General features: G+C 40.9%; 2 protein-coding genes across 2 annotated transcripts; one reads left to right on the top strand and one right to left on the bottom strand.

Annotated features, from left to right (window-relative positions):
* The first annotated feature begins 3,130 nt into the window (after positions 1 to 3,130).
* LOC119646858 (mediator of RNA polymerase II transcription subunit 17) lies at positions 3,131 to 5,370 on the top strand. The gene is made up of 4 exons (XM_038047481.1): positions 3,131 to 3,291; positions 3,350 to 4,669; positions 4,732 to 5,152; positions 5,210 to 5,370. The coding sequence occupies exons 1-4, from the start codon at positions 3,206 to 3,208 to the stop codon at positions 5,288 to 5,290; spliced, it is 1,908 nt and encodes a 635-aa protein (XP_037903409.1). The 5' UTR covers positions 3,131 to 3,205; the 3' UTR covers positions 5,291 to 5,370.
* Positions 5,371 to 10,539: 5,169 nt separating this feature from the next.
* Positions 10,540 to 18,994, bottom strand: LOC119647322 (RNA-binding protein Rsf1-like). Its single transcript, XM_038048249.1, has 2 exons — positions 18,841 to 18,994; positions 10,540 to 12,240 (listed from the first exon to the last, which is right to left on the bottom strand). Exon 2 carries the CDS (start codon positions 12,007 to 12,009, stop codon positions 11,401 to 11,403), a length of 609 nt encoding a protein of 202 aa, XP_037904177.1. The 5' UTR covers positions 12,010 to 12,240; positions 18,841 to 18,994; the 3' UTR covers positions 10,540 to 11,400.
* Positions 18,995 to 19,260: the final 266 nt, after the last annotated feature.

A 19,260-nucleotide genomic window follows, 5' to 3' on the forward strand; every position in this document is an offset into this window, starting at 1 on the left:
CGTCAGTACCTTCGACGGATCCATGTCTGTGACTGTAATTTGTTAGCAATTAAGAGTGAACAATTTTTTCATATCTGAAAGGCTATTATTCAACTATTTTTTTTTCAAACGCGTTTTTCTGAAATTGACTTTTTTCACATTTGTGGGAATTCTAACTCAAAAAGTAATAAACCGATCATCATAATTCTTTATAAAATTACCAAGAATATGAAAAATATTGGGGCAATATGATATTTTTAAGAGTGCTTGTTTTTCCATTATTTGTAAAAAAGTGGTAAATATTTAATTTTTTTTCCAACAGTTGCAAAATACTTGATTTTGACTATTTTCACCAAAAATTAAGGTAGCTACACCGCAGTTGGACAACTCTAGTTACGACCTAAGGAAGGGTCCTCTCACTATTCCTCTATTTTTTTGTTATGGACACTGTCACACGGACATCCAACATCCAGCGTCCTATACACTGCTTTATGCAGATGATGTTTTCTTGGCCTCTTATAGCAAAAATGAGCTCGAGCAACTTGTGCAAAGATGGAATGATCGCCTCATGCAACACGGTATGGTTCTGAGTATTGGTCGATTATAAAAGACAATGAGCGGCGTCTTGCGGTGATGGAGACGAAGATGTTGCATTGGACTAGTGGCATGGCACGCCTTGATCACATCCGAAATGAGCATATCCGCGATCGATAGGGGTTGCACCGATCGTGGAGAAACTGCAAGAGAGACGTCTTCGATGGTATGGTTACGTAATTCGTGCTAACGAGAATTCACTCGCCAAAGTTGGTCTGAACATCGAATTTCACGGTAAGTGACCAAAAGGTTGGCCGAAACAACGGTGGGTTGATACGCTGAATGGTGATCTGAAGGTCTCACGACTACATCCAGATCAGGCCTTTGATAGAATAAAATGACGCAACCGATCACGAGGAGCCGACCCCGTTTTTGAACGGGACAAAGGCGAAAGGAAAAGAAGAAAAAAAGATGCTTTTAAAGCTGCCATCGTCAATTGTCGCCTCCCATCTTCATTGTTTCCAATTGAATTAGGTATGATTGTTGTCTTTGTTTTTGGTGTCTTCACTTATGTGCATCCCAATGACTCACATTGCCTGCTCGATCTGAATGAATATAGTATATAGATCTTCTGTTGTTCTTCCCATTATGTCGACATCGACAAAGACTTGTTAAAATTCAATCAGGTAGTAACTGTGGCGGCTGTTGTTTTACCAATCTTTCAAACTTGAAGTCCTCGAAGATCAACGGTTATCTCTGAGGTAAGCAGTGCACTGAGGGATAGAAAGGACTACTCAACAGTCTATTGGAAGTGGCGAAAGACTTTGACAAAGTGAGACACGGAGGTCTGATTTTCAAAATAAAGAAGTTTCTTCCAAAACAGTCGTATTGAGTTTTGGAATCAATTTACTTTATAAACGAGAAAACTTTTGTTCGTTCAATTTATTTTAAGAGATCCCAATGAGAAAGGGAGGGGGTTGAAACTACAAAACTTTTGTTACTCACGGGGATGAGGAAATAATGCTTACTTGCCAATCATCAGGCGTCGATCTGTTGTCCCAAAATTTTGAGCATGAATTGATGTATTGCTTGAATAGATTGTCACTTTCATATTTAAACAATTAAATTGTAGCTCCATCTTGTCTCCTATCAACTCCAGACTCTTGAACTAATGAAATACACGAATCATTTTTCCCATATTTTGTGGTGGTAGTATTTACATATTTGTTGCCTGACATTGGTGAGACCTAGGTAACACTTACCGTTACTTTGAGTGTTAAATAATTCTTCAAAATGTTCTATTCTTCTTTCCAATATATCATACGATTGGAAATCCTCTTTGTCCCTTTCTTCTGTCTGCTGGCTTGTTGGTAAATATTCCAGGTCTAATCCCTTTTTCCGCCACTTGTCTGCTGGCTTGTTTGTAAATTGTTCCCGTTTCATACGAATTGTCCCCTTCACCTTTCAGGTTCATAAATTTGTTTGTTTTGCCAGACCTCCTTCTTCGCCTTATGAAGTTGCTCCTCCTTTCGGAAGAGTTTATGATAAATCTTATGGTGGACGTCGTTCTGTATCGCTTCAGCGTTTGATTTAGTATGATGTCGTTGATCAACCCTGGAACACTATGCCAACGAGATAATGATCCGAGTATATTATATCGCCTCCCTCCCTATATGTTCCAACAGTGACGTCAGCTTAGCCACGGCTAATTTGTTTGGAAGTTTCTGGAGAGATCTATTGTATATTTGTCTGTCGATTTATTTTGCCACAAGTTAGGTATTCTAATGAATACTTAGGATTACGATTTTCAGCTCCCCCATTCTCATCTGAAGCATCAGTTGTTATTAATTTCCAAATTTTAGTCACGAAAGATATGTCTTCTTCCATCTCCTTTAGTAATTGTTCGTTAGGAGAAGAGATATGGTTTAGCAGGCGTCTCCAAGATTTTGTGCTTCTTGATTGGTACTAATTCGGACTTGCACTAAGAAATTAATCTTACAATCATCACTTTGTAAATGGTTGATAATCATTGGATATCCGCAATTTTAGTTAAAGTGAATAATTGAATGGTCAGAATTACTTCTGCAGGTAGAGTTAGTCTTTTTCAAAATTGAGAATTGGCTTCAAAGCGGATGGCATTCAAATTAATTTTTGAAGTACATGAATGCAAAAAGAAATCATTATTTGAAATGCAGTAACGAAAACTTTTTTCTTGAAAAAGCATTAGGTGAAAATTGAGCTTCGTATTTTTTTGAGAATTTTGAAATTATATTTTTAAAAAAGGATCCTAGAATTTATTTATGTTAAATAATAAGAATTAACAAAGGAATATACAAATTTAATACGAAATACTAAAATGACTATATTAAAAATTAAGTTCAACATTTGATAACGGAAAGCTAAGCCATGCATTAAAAAAATTTGTTTTATATTTTTGCCTTGAAATCAGCACCTTAATTGTATCATACCTATGGTGCTGATTTACGTACTATCATTTACGTTAGTTACAAATAATATTCCTAACTGTCGGTTATTTCCCTACTTACCTCATCATTTTGAATTTCACCACATTCTCCTGCGAACTCGACCACACTTTTCTGTCAGACGAATTGTTGACGTTTGAAGTTTGTTTTAGATTTGCGGCTGGGCTTGGTGTTTTCGTTTTCCAGGCCGGTAGTAAATAAGACGCAGGATGTCTTCCGTAGAAATCTCTGTAGAGGCTCCGATCGAACATCAAATTCAGGAGATTGCATACGACGGGACAGAAATATATCAACCGTAAGTTCTGCTCTTTTTGTGTTTGTAGTGAAACCGCATAACCTTTCCTCTCTTTTAGTCCTTTGACTCTTTCCGAAAATCTATCAAAATGTGCAGCGCGTATTGACTTCAGTAAAACTTCTCTTGAAGATTTGAAAAAGGAGGACGACAAGAAAGGCGATGAAGATGTGAAGGACCCAACACAATTGCAATCTAGCTTGTGGCCGTGGGATTCGGTCAGAAATAAGCTACGCGATGCATTCACGGAAATTTGCGTACTTTCTGACGTCCTGTCAATTGCTAAAGAGAAGCGATACCTGGTTCTTGATCCAGTCCCACAGGAACTGCAAGATACAAAACCAATGGTGCAGGTTTACGCCCGGAAGAAGGCTCTCAGTCAGGCAGCAAATGTGCTCATGAGTGGCGCTGAACGACTACGAAACACGCACAGCGAACAGCGTAACAACCGGAATGACTTTCACATTGAACTACTTCGTTTGAGGCAAAATTGGCGTCTGAAAAAAGTATCGAATACCATCATTGGGGATCTGAGTTACAGAACGGCTGGATCCAAATTCATGCATCCAGGAACCTTCGAAGTGACGAAAGCTGAAGAAGACCCACCGTCAGATGGCAATTCCCCCTCTAGTAGTCCAGCAGCCGGCGCACAACCTCCTTGCCCAAAAGCAAATTCTGCTCTTCGTGTGAACGTTCCCTCAGAACTGCAAGGTGTCGCCTACATAAAAGTGATTACCCAGAAAGATCAGGAGGATCTTTGTACTGCAAACGTGAATCTTATGGGTCATGGACAGAATATTACTCCACAAGTTGGCGTATGGCAGAAAACTTTAGAATTTGCTCAGAACGTTTTGTTCTGTAAAGAATTATTCAGTCAGCTAGCGCGCGAAGCAATTCAACTCCAGGCACCTATTCCACACGTCGTTGTGGGGAACCAAATACGGGCAACCCTCTTGCCTGGCATTCAACTGATTATCTCCCTCTGCCACTCGACAGGTCAAGATCCAACTCCGCCGGGTCCTATAAACGACCACGATCATGTCCTTGAGCACTCATTGCATCAGCTACTACGCGAAGTTCATCATAAGAATACACATCACCCCTTTCCACACCCTGCAAGTGGTCCTCTAGGCCCCAGCAAGAAGCACATGTTGGCCGGGCCAATGGCGGCGGATCGTCATGAACTCTTGGAAATGTCCAAATCCCAAACTTTGCTCGAACAAATTATCTCTCAAGCTCAACATATTTTCATGCGAAAGCGCACGCAGTATGTCCTCGATACACTAGCGAGAGATGTGAAAGATCCCCAAATTGTCTCCCACTGGAACTTGATGAACAGCCCAACTATGTCCTGTGTGAAAATTAATATCGTGACCCATGGGTAAGTGGAAAGTTACATCTACGTCTTTCGCATTTAGTTGAATCCATTTGTTTCTCTCATAGGTACGACACAATAAATCGAACGTCGTTGGTCATTCATGTTAAGGAGCGCTCCCTGAAGTGCATTTGTCGCGATGGACGCGTAATGCATCTTTCGTACGAACCGCAGGAATTGCGCGACTTGATCCTATGTCAAATCAATCAACATCAAAGTGCTTGTCTGCTGAATTTAGCCAAATGCATGGCGTGGCAGGTGCTTTCGAATAGCAACCACTTGGGTATTGGTCCTGTGGAGCCATTGGGGAACGCTAGTTCTTGTCTTTTGGCATCGCCAAACGGTGACCGAATGATTGCTGTTCAAATCATTTGTGATCCGCAAATCGATGTTAAAGTTTATATTGCACGTAGCCCAAGGCAGGACTTCTTCCCGAGCCCACTAGTGCCCGGAAAGTTTTGGGAGCATTTAGGCGGGCATTTTAAAGAGGTGAGTGCTTTTGTGTAGCAAATTTTCGTTCGGTGCATTATCACTGTATATTTGTAGGTCCGTTTCGACAAGTTGGAGGGTAAAAACTTCTTGAATAAGATGGAATTCTTGATGGCCAGTTTGACGAGTTCATCGTAGGCTGTTAATGCGGAGTTAATTTTTTTTATAATTATTATGAATCATAAGCTAAATTAGAATAAATTATATTGGAAATTGAACATGTCGGTTTTGTTCGCTTTATGAATCTGTTCTGTGGGAGTTTCAAGACCTACGAACTCCTTGCTTCACTCTTTATAGATCTTGCAATCACGCGCATCACTTCTATCATAGCCATAATATATCTCCCATTGTCCATTAGGTTCTGAAGATGTTACTCCCTCGGTCGATTATGTAGGGTTTCTAAATTTCAACTCGTGTTTATCCGATTTTCTATCTGCTGTGTTTCCTGTCACTGAGCTTCAAATTCGCATTACACTCGTCGTCCATCTTATGAGGGTGGATTCCATTGCATGGGGTACTCCGCAGCCCCTTCTTATTGTGTGACCTATCCACTACCGCTTCCGCCTTCCAATCACAGTGCCATACCCGTGCGACGAACACGTTTCTCATTTTAGATGTTAGGCCTGCATACTCCGATGCAGACAGGTATTGACAAAAGTTTCGAGTAACAAGGGAGTTCACTTTCCATGTGCTACTCCCATATAGCAACACAGAAAAAACAGGTGACTGTATTTCCAGATTTTAGACAAGGCAGCGAAATTGGATCTAATGCTGTTAGTGTGACGAGCAACATCCACCGTGCCACCGTCAGCAGAACCCACGTTTCCTAGATATACAAATTGATTGACTTATTTGATGCTCTGCTCTTTAATGCAGATAGGGAGAGTACGATGACTCGTCAGACTGAGAATCTTGGTTTTTTTGGCGGTTATCTGCAGTCCAACTCTACTTGCCTCTCTTTCTAAATCCAGAGCCATTTGGCTAAGGTCCATGACCCGGTGAGAGAGCAAACAAATGTCATCAGCGTAGTCGAAGTCCGCTTTGGACCTCAAAATTTTCCTTAGGTGCCGCACGTGATATTTTGCACCATCATATGCCGCTCTGATAATAGCTATTAGTTTCTCCGGAATGTCGTTCTGCATGGAGCACTCCAGATCACCTTCCAATCACGCCCTTGACAGTTTTCTCGAAATCGATCGGAGGTGCAGCGGAGGCCTAAACTTCACGCACTGTTCCAAAATGATTCGTAGGATGTTGATGTAGTTAATGGAGGTGGATCCGGACCGAAAATTAACCTGCTCTCTGTTGATCAAGCTTTCGAGATGTTATTTGATGTTCAACCACACCTAGGCGGTATGGCAACCATATATTTGATGCGTTTCAGGATTATTTTAGCCATTGTCTTTATGTCGGCAGGGAGCTCACAGAAAGCTATCCAATTGTCACACTCAAAGCGGGTGCCCTTCTTTGGAAACTTGAACATCTTCTGATCTCTTGGAAAGGTTTCGGATTCCTAAGATTTCCGTACCAGTGGAAGCAGGATACTTGCAAGTGCAGCGATAAATAACTCTGCGGGGAGATCGTCACGCCAAACTTAACTAATTTTACAGGTTTTGCTTTTGTAACGTATTTACTTGCCGTAACCCTTCATATGATGCCCAGCCACCAGTTGTTGGCTAATGATTTTATTTCTCCTCACGACTCTGAAAAGTATACAGGCTTCCTCAGCTACACTTTGCCTCGAACGATATTTGATTCGTTGAATTCTCTTCGTAAATATGTTTCACTCAGGACTATAGAGAAAAAAACATGGCCGAGGTGGAAATTATGTGGGCCCTCTATTACCACTTACCCACAGGCTATTTCGTTGTGCCTCTATCCCGGACCGGTAAAAATTACCCCTTCACACCACGTCTCCAAATTACTGTCGCACCAGAGCTATTTTTCTCCGTGTTGCTATCGACAAAAGCCAACTAGGAGCATCCGCTATCAGCGGGTACTTCTTAATTAACATCCATGTCTTTTCAGTCAAGCACTTAAATTATTTTATTTCTTCAATACTGAGATCACTTGACGGAAATCAAAATGCCAACCTCAGAAGCAATTCAACACTTCCCCCTAGTGCCTAGAAAATGTGTGGGATAATAAGAGAATGGCTAACGCATATTTCGCATACCTCAGCAAAACTTGTGTAGCCTTCTCTTTACCGCGTGTTTGAAGGCCTGCTTAACATAGGTTAGGCTTCACTACAAATTGGCGGCAATACTTCTCTGCTTCTACATCTCTACATTGAGTCGTATTTTGCCCTATAGAAGGCTCCATAGTTTTCGTTGGTCAACTTGGACTGGCTGTCTTTGGACCTTACCGTATTTATATCATTTTCGTTGGTGACTACTCTTCAAATTTGCGGACAAGGTTAAAATGAACCATGCTTGTCCTAGCTTTTGAATTCCCAGCTGTTCGATGGTAGCGGCATCCTGAACTAAATCTTCCTTCTGTGCCAAACCCACTTCTTCCTCTTCCCGATACGACTGTTTTACCCTATGTACGTCTCTGCCCAACACAAATCCAGTAATTATTTCCCGAATATATTTATTTACCTTAGCTCCTCTTGCCTTTATGAAGTAATCGTTGACCTGACATAACGTTTACGGTTCCCCTGTACTTCCTTATAACTCCTTTCAAATTCCATTATGTACCGTCATGGGCGTTTGGACCGCTCACCAGATATCACATTTTTTTATCTTAAGCCCTCCTACCTGTCTGCATTGCTCTCAATTTCCAGGTGTTCCTTCTTGTCGCCTTTGATGTCTACCATTCTGCACTTGAATTCGATGCTCAAACTGCCATGTTGTGCCTAAATTAGGTAAGTTCAAGTTTAGAATGGCTAGTTTCATGTTTGCTCTCAGCCCCGGCGAATGTTAACTGGGATTTCACTTCCATCCCTTTAACGTGTAAACTGGCCCTTGACACCTTCAGACCTCAGATATCGTCTCATTCACTCCCTACTACTGAGATCCATAGGAAACTTGGAGTGACAAAATTCGGTCTTCCGGAAATCACGCTCAGAGCTCGACGAACTTTCTTTATAACTAATTCAATGACTGGTCCGCTCACTTTCACCATCTTATAGCTAAAAAGCAATACAGCAAATTCTTGGCAGGAACGCATGTCATCTATACGTGTTTCTCTAAGACTCTGTAAATTAGACATTACTTCTGCTAAATTCGCCTCATTTCATTCTTCCATCACTGATTACATTAATCCCTAAGTTCTTTTCCTCAAAATCGTCCCTAATAGATTACTTCTCTCTACAAACGCACTTAGATACTTTGGCAAATATACATACATATGAAAAAAAAATATCACACATATTTGAATGTCTATATTTAAGATCCTCTTCTAACTATTTCGAAATGATTTAACAAGTTGTTAGGTCTATTTGACCCTTGATTTTAACATACCGGTTAAAACTGGATTTGTTTAAATTAGCCCACCATATTTGTTTCCAGATATTTAGGTTGTTCAGTTACTGAAAACGAGTCGTCCTTGAAGTAATTGACACCTGCACTCCTCTCCTTTGCAACCAATGTCAAAACCAATATCGTTTTCGGGAAATACTAAGCAAGACGTGTCATTTGATGCCCCGCACGACTATACTCGATGAAAAAAAATGCACGCCTCACTTTTGCAAATATGGAACTGTTACTCACTGTATGCAATGGGATTCACAGCTTCCAATTTTTACCAAATTTCCAATCAATAGGATTACCCGTTTCTGAGATATAAGGTTTGATAGGCAGACAGGCTTTGTTTTACACAAAAACCTTAAAGAGGAAAATTAAATTGTCCCCATAGACCCCGCCCCGCCATACGCCTCTTAGATTGCAATGAATTCTCGTAAACTGCAAAAGTTCCAACGCCAACAACTTTATTATTAATGGTCGGATTTCATTCAAACTTCTCAAAGTTATGCCTTATATTATCTTTTATACCAATGCCATACTTCCAGGATGAATCTAAGGGGGATTCTCCGATAAATTTCTAAAATATAGTAATATGCTATTATTAACTTTAATAGAAATCACAATGAGATGTATTTTGAGGTCTAGATTTCGTATAAGATGCATCATTGTATATGCATTTAGCACTTGGGGTGGTAAATTTACACGGTAAAGACAACTTTGAGCTACTGTAACTTTGTTGCTAATAGTATGATTTTGATCAAACTTGGAGATAATACGCTTCATATTATATTTTATACTACTACCAACTTCTATAACTCTGGGATAAACTTAAGGGGGATTTTACTCAATTTTTCCAAAAATATGATAATATACTGTTAACTTAATTTGAACAGATATCGATATGGAGAGTATTTTGAGTCCTGGGCACCATATAGAGGAATATAGAATTTTTCGGTTGGGTAGTTTCTGAGAATGGATCCGTTAAAGAAATCATCATTTTCACCCCTTCCACTCCCCGCCTTTCTAACAAATTTCAAAACTGAGACCAGCTTCGAACAGTACTAATCGATACCTTTCATTTGATACCCCACATGACTATAGTCGGCGAACAAATTTTTCACACCCCCCTTTTACATCTATGGGGAGCCCCCCTAAATCTCAAGGCAGAAGGATACTACTGACTGCATGTTTGGGCGTACACAGGTCCCACCTTCGTGTCAATCGGTATAGCCGGTTCTGAGAAAAGTGCGTGTGGCAGACAGGCATTGAACCGATTTTAATAAGGTTTTGTTTTGTAAATTAAAATCGATCGAGACTGAAGAAAAATTTAATTTACAAAGACTGCCTTTAATCCGGAAAATTTCAGCCGTTAGAATACATTATTTCCCTTTTTTTCACTATCATAATCCACTAGATCTCATAAGAAGTTGCCGAATCGGCGGCAACGTTGTTAAACGCGATGCGATTTTGTCTCAAATTGATTGATGATAGTGAAACACAGTCAAAAGCGAGTAAGGCGTGTTACGCCCCACATCAGAGTCATAAAGACCAGATAATTTTGCCAGATGCATATCCAAGATAGCCTCATCTAAAGTCTAAAATTTCATCGAGTCTTCTATTAGTTTTCCTCAGGCCAATCTACAATAACTTTCATAGCGGTGAATCTCCCTTTTCAGTCCTTAATCTGTCTTGGGCCCCTTTAAATATACTTACCAGTGTGAGTGAGCATAGCTTTGGCAATGACGATTTTTCCTTGGAATTGTGTACTTAGTTTGGAAAAATGCCAGCCATCCGTACGATATGCCGCACTCGAATGGCATTATGCCAACAATGCAACTTGCATTACATGCAAAACAGGAGGAGAAAAGCTCTATTTAAACATCTGCAACTTTATCTATAAAGCATGGAAATAAAAAGACATTTTATTTTGGTTACACACATATTTATGTGATATATATTTATTAAATTGTTCTTTGCATTCGTAGAGTCTAATTTTGTTCCATTCAACACAAAGAGATAATTTCCACATTTACTTGCTAGATACATACAACAATTCGTTTGTTAAAATTTGGTTTGGGTGGTTACGTGGCCACAGTACTCTATGGGAGAAGCATCGCATGTTCATATTACTTTGGTAGGTGCTTAAAACTCGAATACTATTAAAATTGAAACAATTTCTCGGCCGGCAAGCTGTCACACGGTATTTGGCACGAGCAGCATTGCACTACGTTCTCTTGATACTTCTAAGTGGCATGCGAGACACTCGGTTGATTTACAGATACATTGGTTCGAGATGAATGGCGCCGGAACGCTTCTCTACTTCATATTTGAGTTTGACTGGAATTTATTACTGAATCGTTATACAGATCTACTTTAAGACGGAGTTAGTCATTTGTCCGCTGAGCGAGCTCAACTTCTGGGTGTGCAAGCAAAACAGAATGTGATTTCCATATGGGCCTTATTCGAAAGTTGAAATAAAAAAATATATAAACTCAAGATAATGAGCAAATGCGCATTTTGGGAAGTCTTTTTTACCTTAAAATATTATTTTCTTCTTTATGAAAAACTTGTGTAATACATCACATACACAAAAAGTATGATTACATCTCATTTCATGATCTTTGTATTTCACACACTACAGATTACGCGCCTTCGATACAAGTTCGTTTCGATCCACAATAAGATGTAATAATTAATATTACAAAGTAAAAGAATTTTACATGAAGAGTGACTGAGGGGAGATGTGGGGAAGAGAACTTAAAAAATCTAATAAATCTAAATTTAAAATCTTCCTCGACCACCAACTGGAGATCTTGACCTGAATCGGCTTGGGCCACCGCCGCCACTTCGGCCACCACTGCTACCGTAATTTCGGCCGTCGCGACCGCCTCCGAAGCCACCATCGCGGCTGCCATAGCCACCGCCGCCCCCACTTCGGCCTCCGGAGTATCCGCCACTCTCGTAGCGACCACCGCCGCCACCACCACGTGATCGGAATCCACCCCCACTGCTGCTTCGTGGACCGCCGAAACCGCCACCACCTGAGCGGTAACCACTACGGCTGCGACTGTAGCTGCCACCGTCGCGGCTGCGTCGGCCACCACCGCCGCCGCCACCACCTCCACTGCGTCGACCACCCTGTCTAGGACGTCCCTTGGAAATTTCCACACGAAGCTGTGAACCTAAGATCTCAGTACCATTTAGAATGTCGCAGGCCTTCTCAGCCTCATCACGCTTCTCAAATTCAACAAAAGCAAAACCTGGTGGGTTGAATGCCACCCAAATCGAATTCAATTTACCGTACTTGGTGAACTCTCCCTCCAAATCTTCCTTTTTCACCTTGTCAGTCAGATTGCCGACATAAACACGGGTTCCACGCGAAGAGCTCATTTCGTTGACTTTGGGCTTCTTTTCGTTTGTTTGATGTTTGATGAGAGAAAGAGTTTCGTTGCGCTGTCACAGTTGTCCTTGCGTGTGCTACTTTCAAGCCGAGCCGACCGGACCCGTAGACGGACGGAGATTTATGCGCCTTCGACGAAAATTGAAACGAAGAAAGTTTATGCGAAGTGCCTGCCTGTGCCCGTCGTAGAGTGCCGAAGGTTTGCGATGCGACGTTGTTTACTGTGAAATGTTTCGAATAATTTCTGATCAAGATATGCGAAGATTGTTTTGGTTTCGATTTTGTAGAAATTGGGGAAGAGGTTTTTTGTTTTTTTGATAGATTTGTAGATTTCATTTTTTGGCGTTTTATGTATATCCAGCAATTGTACATAGTAAGAGAAACAAACATATACGTTGTGCTACTTGCAATGATCCTATCTCTGTATAGTTTAGTACGATGAATCCAAGAAATTAACGAAAAAATTGAAGATTAAGAAAAGCACAGCAAATTCCAATGTGTGAATATATGATCGTGCATTACGTTAAGTTGCGTAGAGGTGTGCGGTTAACAGCGTTTTATTAATTTATTTTGCATAGATGGAATAGGCTTTATCTCGTCTTGGGTCGTTGAAATATTTTTGAATGAAATTAACAAAATATGCCGATAAATTCTTCCTCCTATAATACTGTAGTATTTGGGAAAACATTAAATTGACTAAACAATGATAGATTCCTAAAATTCAAAGCTTAAGGTTTTAAGGTTAAGGGAAGCTACGTTTTGGTTGGCTCGTTTGCTTACTGTAGATCAAAAGCAAAGAAAGCATCACTACCATACACTCTTGCCCCAAACTGTCGATCAGCTGAGTGGTTAGAAGCTTTTGCCCTCTTCTAATTCAGGATGTACACGCGCGCACCGCAATTTTTTAGCGGGGTTGGAGAAAAAGGACTTCCTGTTCCCCCTAACGAGATGGGATTCAAAATTAAACCCTTCCGTTGTGACATCAGTATAGCGCGAATTTTACGCACCACAATCCTTTAAAGGAGTTAGAAGTAACCTTGCTCTTCCTAGTACATACCCTCCTGCTTGTAGGGGTAACGCTGAATGCTCAACATTACATACTTTCAAAGAAAGCGAGGACTGTAGAAAGGAATCTGCCCTTCCACTTCCGGGGATGCAATCAAAAAGCTTAACATTTACTCATTCTCTTCAATCAAGTTACGATGAAGAATAGATCGAACTACTTTTCCCCATACAACGAGAGATTTTCTGAACCAGGTAGTAGACACTATCCGAAGCTTATGAAATTTAACGACATAAAGGAATGTTACACATGATAGAAAATGGATAGGCTATCATAATACAAAAGTTCAGACCAGACAATAGTGGCAGAACTGAAAATTTATAGAGCGGAATACTTAGCCGATATTTGATGAAGTCCAATGAAGGCAGCATTGGGAAATGATACCGGCAATTGACACTTCACTGAAGAATCATTATTGTGATTTTGATGCGGTGGTATTGGACAATAAGAGTGTAAATATTCCTATCATATATTTGATTGAAGTTTCATTTCAGTCTTAAGCACCATTGTGGTTGTAGAGGGAAAAAGAGTAAAAGTTAACCAAAAACATCCACTTTTCCTTGAGAAAGGGCAGTTATAAACATTTGCAGGACATTTAAAGCAGATATAATAAATGAATGAGAACTGCACAGCGATGTTTCTAAAATTTAGGCCATTCAAATCATGCGATATGACCCATGACACACAACAGCTTGGAAGGGGGTCTACGCTGGTACTTCGAATGAAAATCTGCCCTTGTCTGCTTTGCTCTTCTGCAACACAAAGAGCCCCTTAACGCAGAGGATAGTGACGAAAATGGGTGTTGTACGAAGATCGTCGTAGATTGGTCGACAAGGCTCGCAAACACATGTCAAGTCAGAGTCACCGAAAGAAGTTAAGCAACGGCCTAAATTGCTTAATAAAGACGTTAGCAACACTGCTTTGTGGTAACGTACGACCTCATATAACTAGGATAGCCCAAAAATTAGACGAATTGTAGTATGAGACTCTGCGCCATTCAATTAGAATAATTTCATAAATTGTAGGCTGTTTATCATAGTTTAGCGATGTTTCATATGAAACTTCAGAAATATCAGTGACAATGGTGATGCTAACCTTGCACAAACTCCGCCTCCAGTACAATAGGAAATGCATTATTTTCCATGATTTTCGACGTTACCTGAAGCCAATGCAAATTTTTAATAAACACTAAAATGCATATGGAGCGAACGCAGTCTCTGAGGACTGTCAAATTAGTTTAAAAGGCGCCGTCTCCTAAAACTGTGTCAAATTGATTTAAAAGATTCCAGACTGTAAAATTTTCTCTACAGGACCAACTGGATGATGTTCGCCCCAAATGTTTAACTGTTGATAGGAATGTGGACCTAGCGAAAGCTAACATAAAGGAAGTACCCAGCTGGATTCAAGAAATGGTTGCCAATGAACTGGGCTTGAATGAAATGGCCGTTTGTTTGATCATCTGGGATACATAAAAAAAATCTTCTCGATAAGTTCTGCGGATTTTAAATTACGTTCAAAAGGACAACCACGTTTATTCTGTTAAATATTTCTTTCTGACATAAAAACGACCAGTATAGCAATTTATTAAAATCGTTGGAATTGACGAACCTTGTACGACCCTGAAACCAAATAGCACCAGTCCATGGTATGGAGTCCAAAAGGAGCCAATCCGCCCGTCAAGGCAAGGCAACATGATGATGATGTCAATTTATTTCACTAGAGCCAAAATTGTAGATGCTATACTTTTGTAAATTGGCCAAATAGTGACAGCGAAGTGATCATAGAAAGGTGCTTACCACAAATTTTCAAAAATCTGTTTGTCTCCAAGCCAAAAAAGGAATTTCAACGCTATTTTCTACACCACGTCGATGCATCAGTGCATATTACTGAAAAAACCGCTCTCAACGAGGTAATTGGTACGTTCGAGCGGTCACTGCAGTATACCGTAGCAGCCTTCTTGAATTTAGACATCAAGGAAGCCTTGACCAGTATTGGATTGGAAGGGTATCTTATACATTGGATTATATCCATGCTAAAAACCAGGATAATCCAGTCGGATCTGGGAGGCAGGCACCTCATCAGAGGTGTGAACAGAGGCACTGCCCAGGGTGACGCCATTTATCCGGTGCTCTGGTTTATAATGATGGACGAAATCTTGCAAATATTGGATAGCAGCGGGGTGAAGATGGTGGCGTATGCCGATGACTTCGTGATATTAGTGTTAGGGATATTCCCCTTCATTATAAGTGGCAGCATGGAAGAAGCGTAGCGAAGGGTGTGCCTTTCGACGCAAGATGTGGACTCCGCGTAAACCCAACCAAAACTGATACTATTCACCACCAAGACAAGGATACCTAACTTCCACCTATCGGGACTGAATGAACAAAGATTGATTCTTTCTTCCGATGTCATGTATCTGGGTGTAATCCTGGACCCAAAGCTAAATTGGAGATTGAACATGAAACTGAGGGTTAAGAACGCATGTATAGCATTCCATGTCTGCAAAAGAACCTTTGCAAAGAAATTGAGTCCCCGGCCGAGAACGGTTCTCTGGATGTACACACAGCTGTGTGATGTGTGAGCAAAAAATACAATAGAACGGAGCTTAATAAGATTCAAACAACTGCGTGTGCAAGTGCTACTGGGACTCTGCAGTCCTCCCCGGCAGATGCTCTGAATGTATTCCTGCATATCCTCCCTCTACACCTGCACATTGAATACGTTGTAGTGTACGGTGACTCCACACTACGTGAACCTGGATGCTAGACACTGAAGCCCTATGGCCATAGTAACATCCTAGACGAAGTACCTTGGGAAATCTGGGCATTCCCCACGAACACAATGTATCCGAGGCGTTGGTCTCCCAGGTTTCGCCAATGTATTCCAAGCGATGGTTGGGCCATGAGCCATTCTGACTGACAGCCAAGTGGGCATCAAGGCTTTGTACTCAATGACGACATCCTCCAGGCTAATAGGGCAGTGCAGAAACGTGCTGAACAGTCTGGGCGGCACGCTCGAGGTCACCCTCCTCTGGGTTTCCGCACTTCCTTTGCAATTACCCAGCTCTAGCTAGTGTCAGGCTACGCACCCTGGATAAACCATTCTTTGGGGAGCTCAGAGAGATTTCTAGCCGCAGGGTGGGAGAGCTGCTTTCCTTCGTGAATGCTACAGACTGGGTCTGAAGGTGTCAGCTGGACTCAAGACTCCCTGCTCTCATAACAGCAGTTACGATCTTAGGAGTTTATGGCGTTAAAACAACGCAACACAGCGATAATTAGACTTCTCGGACCGACCACTGATACCTACCGACTAAACAAATCGGGAACCCGGGAGCTGGACGCTTCAGGTACGAAAGGGTTTGTGTATTTCTTAGTACGTAGCACGTAATATATCCATATATTATGTGAGAGTATCCACTTTCGGGTGATATTGACGTTTATAGTCTTCAATTTTCAAAGAATCAACAACTTTGTTAGTAATAGTGCGATTTCCACCAAACTTGACTAAATTGTGCATTATGTTCTTCATTATGCCAAATTTTGTACTCTTGGGATGAACATAAGGGGGGTGCCGGATAAATTTCTAAAATGTGGAAATATACTATTATTAACTTTATTTGCGCAGATATCTGAATCGGATATATTGTGAGGCCTAGATTTCGTAGAGATGCACCACTGTGACCTTTTTCAGATTTTTCGGTTGGATAGGTTCTGAGAACGAGGCCTGTTACACTTTTGGAGGTCATATTTTGAGTCCTCACCCCCCATGTTCCGTCCAATATCAAAGATTAAACCAACTTCGAAAAGTACTAATTGAGACCTTTCATTTGATACTCTACATGACAACACATGTGTGTGTGGGGGAGCCTCCCTTAAACTTAACACAATTCTAATGTTTTGTTTCACTCAAAACCTTAAAAATGTCCACCCCGTTCGTGTTGACGTACAGTTTTAATACCATTCGCATTGAACCTGTTAAGCCCCACATCTACGTTGTTTGGTCTGAAGAGTATGCTCTTGACCGGCGGTCGGTGATCGAATGAAGAATGATTCGGTCAACCGGCCGGACATGTTCGTTTAGGCTGTGAGCGAGAATTTGATGGACATCTTTATCGCTGGTTACATTTTCTTATAAACGTTCACGCATAAAAATATATATATATTTGCATCTTAACGTCTTCCACGTCCAGAGTTGAACTAATGATGCCGCTTAACCCGCCGGTAGGTCGATAGTGTCTTCAACTGGCAGCTGGATGCACTGCGGGCTTGCCCGGCATAACTGAACGTGGATGGCGGAATTTAAGAATGCACGGACGGCCTTAAAAATGAATTCCTAGAAATGCTTTATTAGTAGTAACATTATTTGAGAGGCTCATATATAGCTCACGTGTTTGTGCCCCCATAAAATAGTTGTTTTCGAAGACGAAGTAGTTTCTCTACCAACTTGAGAGCATGTTTTCATTCCCGATGCATGCTAAGAAGAGGGATACCTTTTAAAATTAATGTCTGCCGCCGTGACTGACCAAGCATTATATGCCCGGTTTAAGTTCAGGTCAATGACCACCCAGTGTACTTCCAAATTATGAATACGCGTTTTGGCAGTACCCCTGACATCAGCAGAGATCTAAACGATGAAGCACAAAAAAGTAACGCGTTCTAAATTGAACCCCAAAGCAAAATACTTGGAATCAGTTTCTAATTTCTGTGGATAATTTTACGCGTAGGCTAAATTCTACCGTGAATAAGGATGAGTTTTCTAAGCTAATAAAACTAAAATTGTCGCTGCACTCTGGCTGATAGCGATGACTTCAGTCACCCAACACATCCCCGGATGAATCACCGCAGCAAAACAATAAATTACGACTGCCGTCAAGCGGGCGCCCAAGCCCGGAACGTGTCAACCTCAATCAAGACGAGATAAAGCAATTTCAAACGGACGCCACAAACAAGCGTCTGCACGCAATGCAAGCGGTTTTCTTCTCCTCCATGAAAATTATAAGGAAAACGAACGGGGCACGTAGTAGTTTCGTGATTGTGACTTGTTAATCGACTTTTGATCAGTTCTCATCAGGCTTCCCTCAACATCCATGACTGTATCGATCGCTCGGGAGAAGTTCAAACAAACAAATCGAAGTCGCGCCAGAGGAAATCCAAGCCAAACCGGAATTTATCGAACGGACGGAAAATTGCATTCATTTCAAGTGTTACGACGACAAAATGATTATTTCATTCGCTCATTTTTAGAACGATGACCCGTTACTTTTGAGTGGCGATGAGTGAAATTATTCATGCGAACGCGCAGCAGTAAAATGGCGTCCACTTCTGAACATTTTCAAGCTGAGTCGATGCTGAGCAAATTTTACTGTGAGGCGGCGTCACGTAGACTCCATTTTGTATTTTTCATTTCGACGCTGAGTTTATCGATCGATCGATGCAAATTATTACGAATGGACTCTTGAAAATTTTCTAATCCTGATCTGAAAGGTTCTACGGGCGCGCGATGAGATTAGTAAATCGTCGAGATGATTGCGAATTATCTTGCTTGGCGCTGATTTAGCTTTCGTCATTTTCAAACAAGGCACAGGCACTCCACATAATTTCAATTTGTTTAATTCAGAAATACAAATATATAAAAGAAACTCTGGTTCGGTAAAAAAACGTAAAACGATGTGGGAGGAAGAGCAAACGTCGAAAATTACGTCGTAATTTTTTCGGTTTCCTTTTTTCTATTTTGGTTGGTTTAAAGATTAATTTGTTACCGTCGTCGGCTCGTAGCACAGATGTTTTCGTAGCACTTCGATGGGATTTTGTACGCTCCGTATTCACAAATTTTTCAACTTAATAAAACCGCACAAAGGCAAAACCACGTCCGACTCAAACAAATGGCAATCCAAAAATGGCCGGCCGGGTAGAGAGTTTCTCGACCGTTTCATTTTGCGATGAATTTCGTTTCCTTTCGTTCTCGTGATGACAATTGTCGGACTGTCGGAAATAGGGGGACCAACCATGGTTGTTGGAACAGGTAAAACTAGGAGCATGTATGTGATAATATTTTGCATCATTTGCGGTTGTAAATTTAATTTGAATTTTCCGAATGTAGAGCAAAAAATTAGGGACTAATCCAAATCGTTTTCGAGCTACATTATAAAATTAAAATATTTTTACAATTGCTGTTTGGG

This window comes from Hermetia illucens, chromosome 1, assembly GCF_905115235.1.
Source record: "Hermetia illucens chromosome 1, iHerIll2.2.curated.20191125, whole genome shotgun sequence".
Lineage (NCBI taxonomy): Eukaryota > Metazoa > Arthropoda > Insecta > Diptera > Stratiomyidae > Hermetia > Hermetia illucens.

Excerpts from the sequence above, each read along its gene's own strand:
- LOC119646858 (XM_038047481.1), top strand. The coding sequence starts at position 3,206 with ATGTCTTCCGTAGAAATCTCTGTAGAGGCTCCGATCGAACATCAAATT. Across the intron at positions 4,670-4,731 it reads ATTAATATCGTGACCCATGG|GTACGACACAATAAATCGAA; the intron begins GTAAGTGGAAAG and ends TTTCTCTCATAG. Across the intron at positions 5,153-5,209 it reads TAGGCGGGCATTTTAAAGAG|GTCCGTTTCGACAAGTTGGA; the intron begins GTGAGTGCTTTT and ends GTATATTTGTAG.
- LOC119647322 (XM_038048249.1), bottom strand. The coding sequence starts at position 12,009 with ATGAGCTCTTCGCGTGGAACCCGTGTTTATGTCGGCAATCTGACTGAC.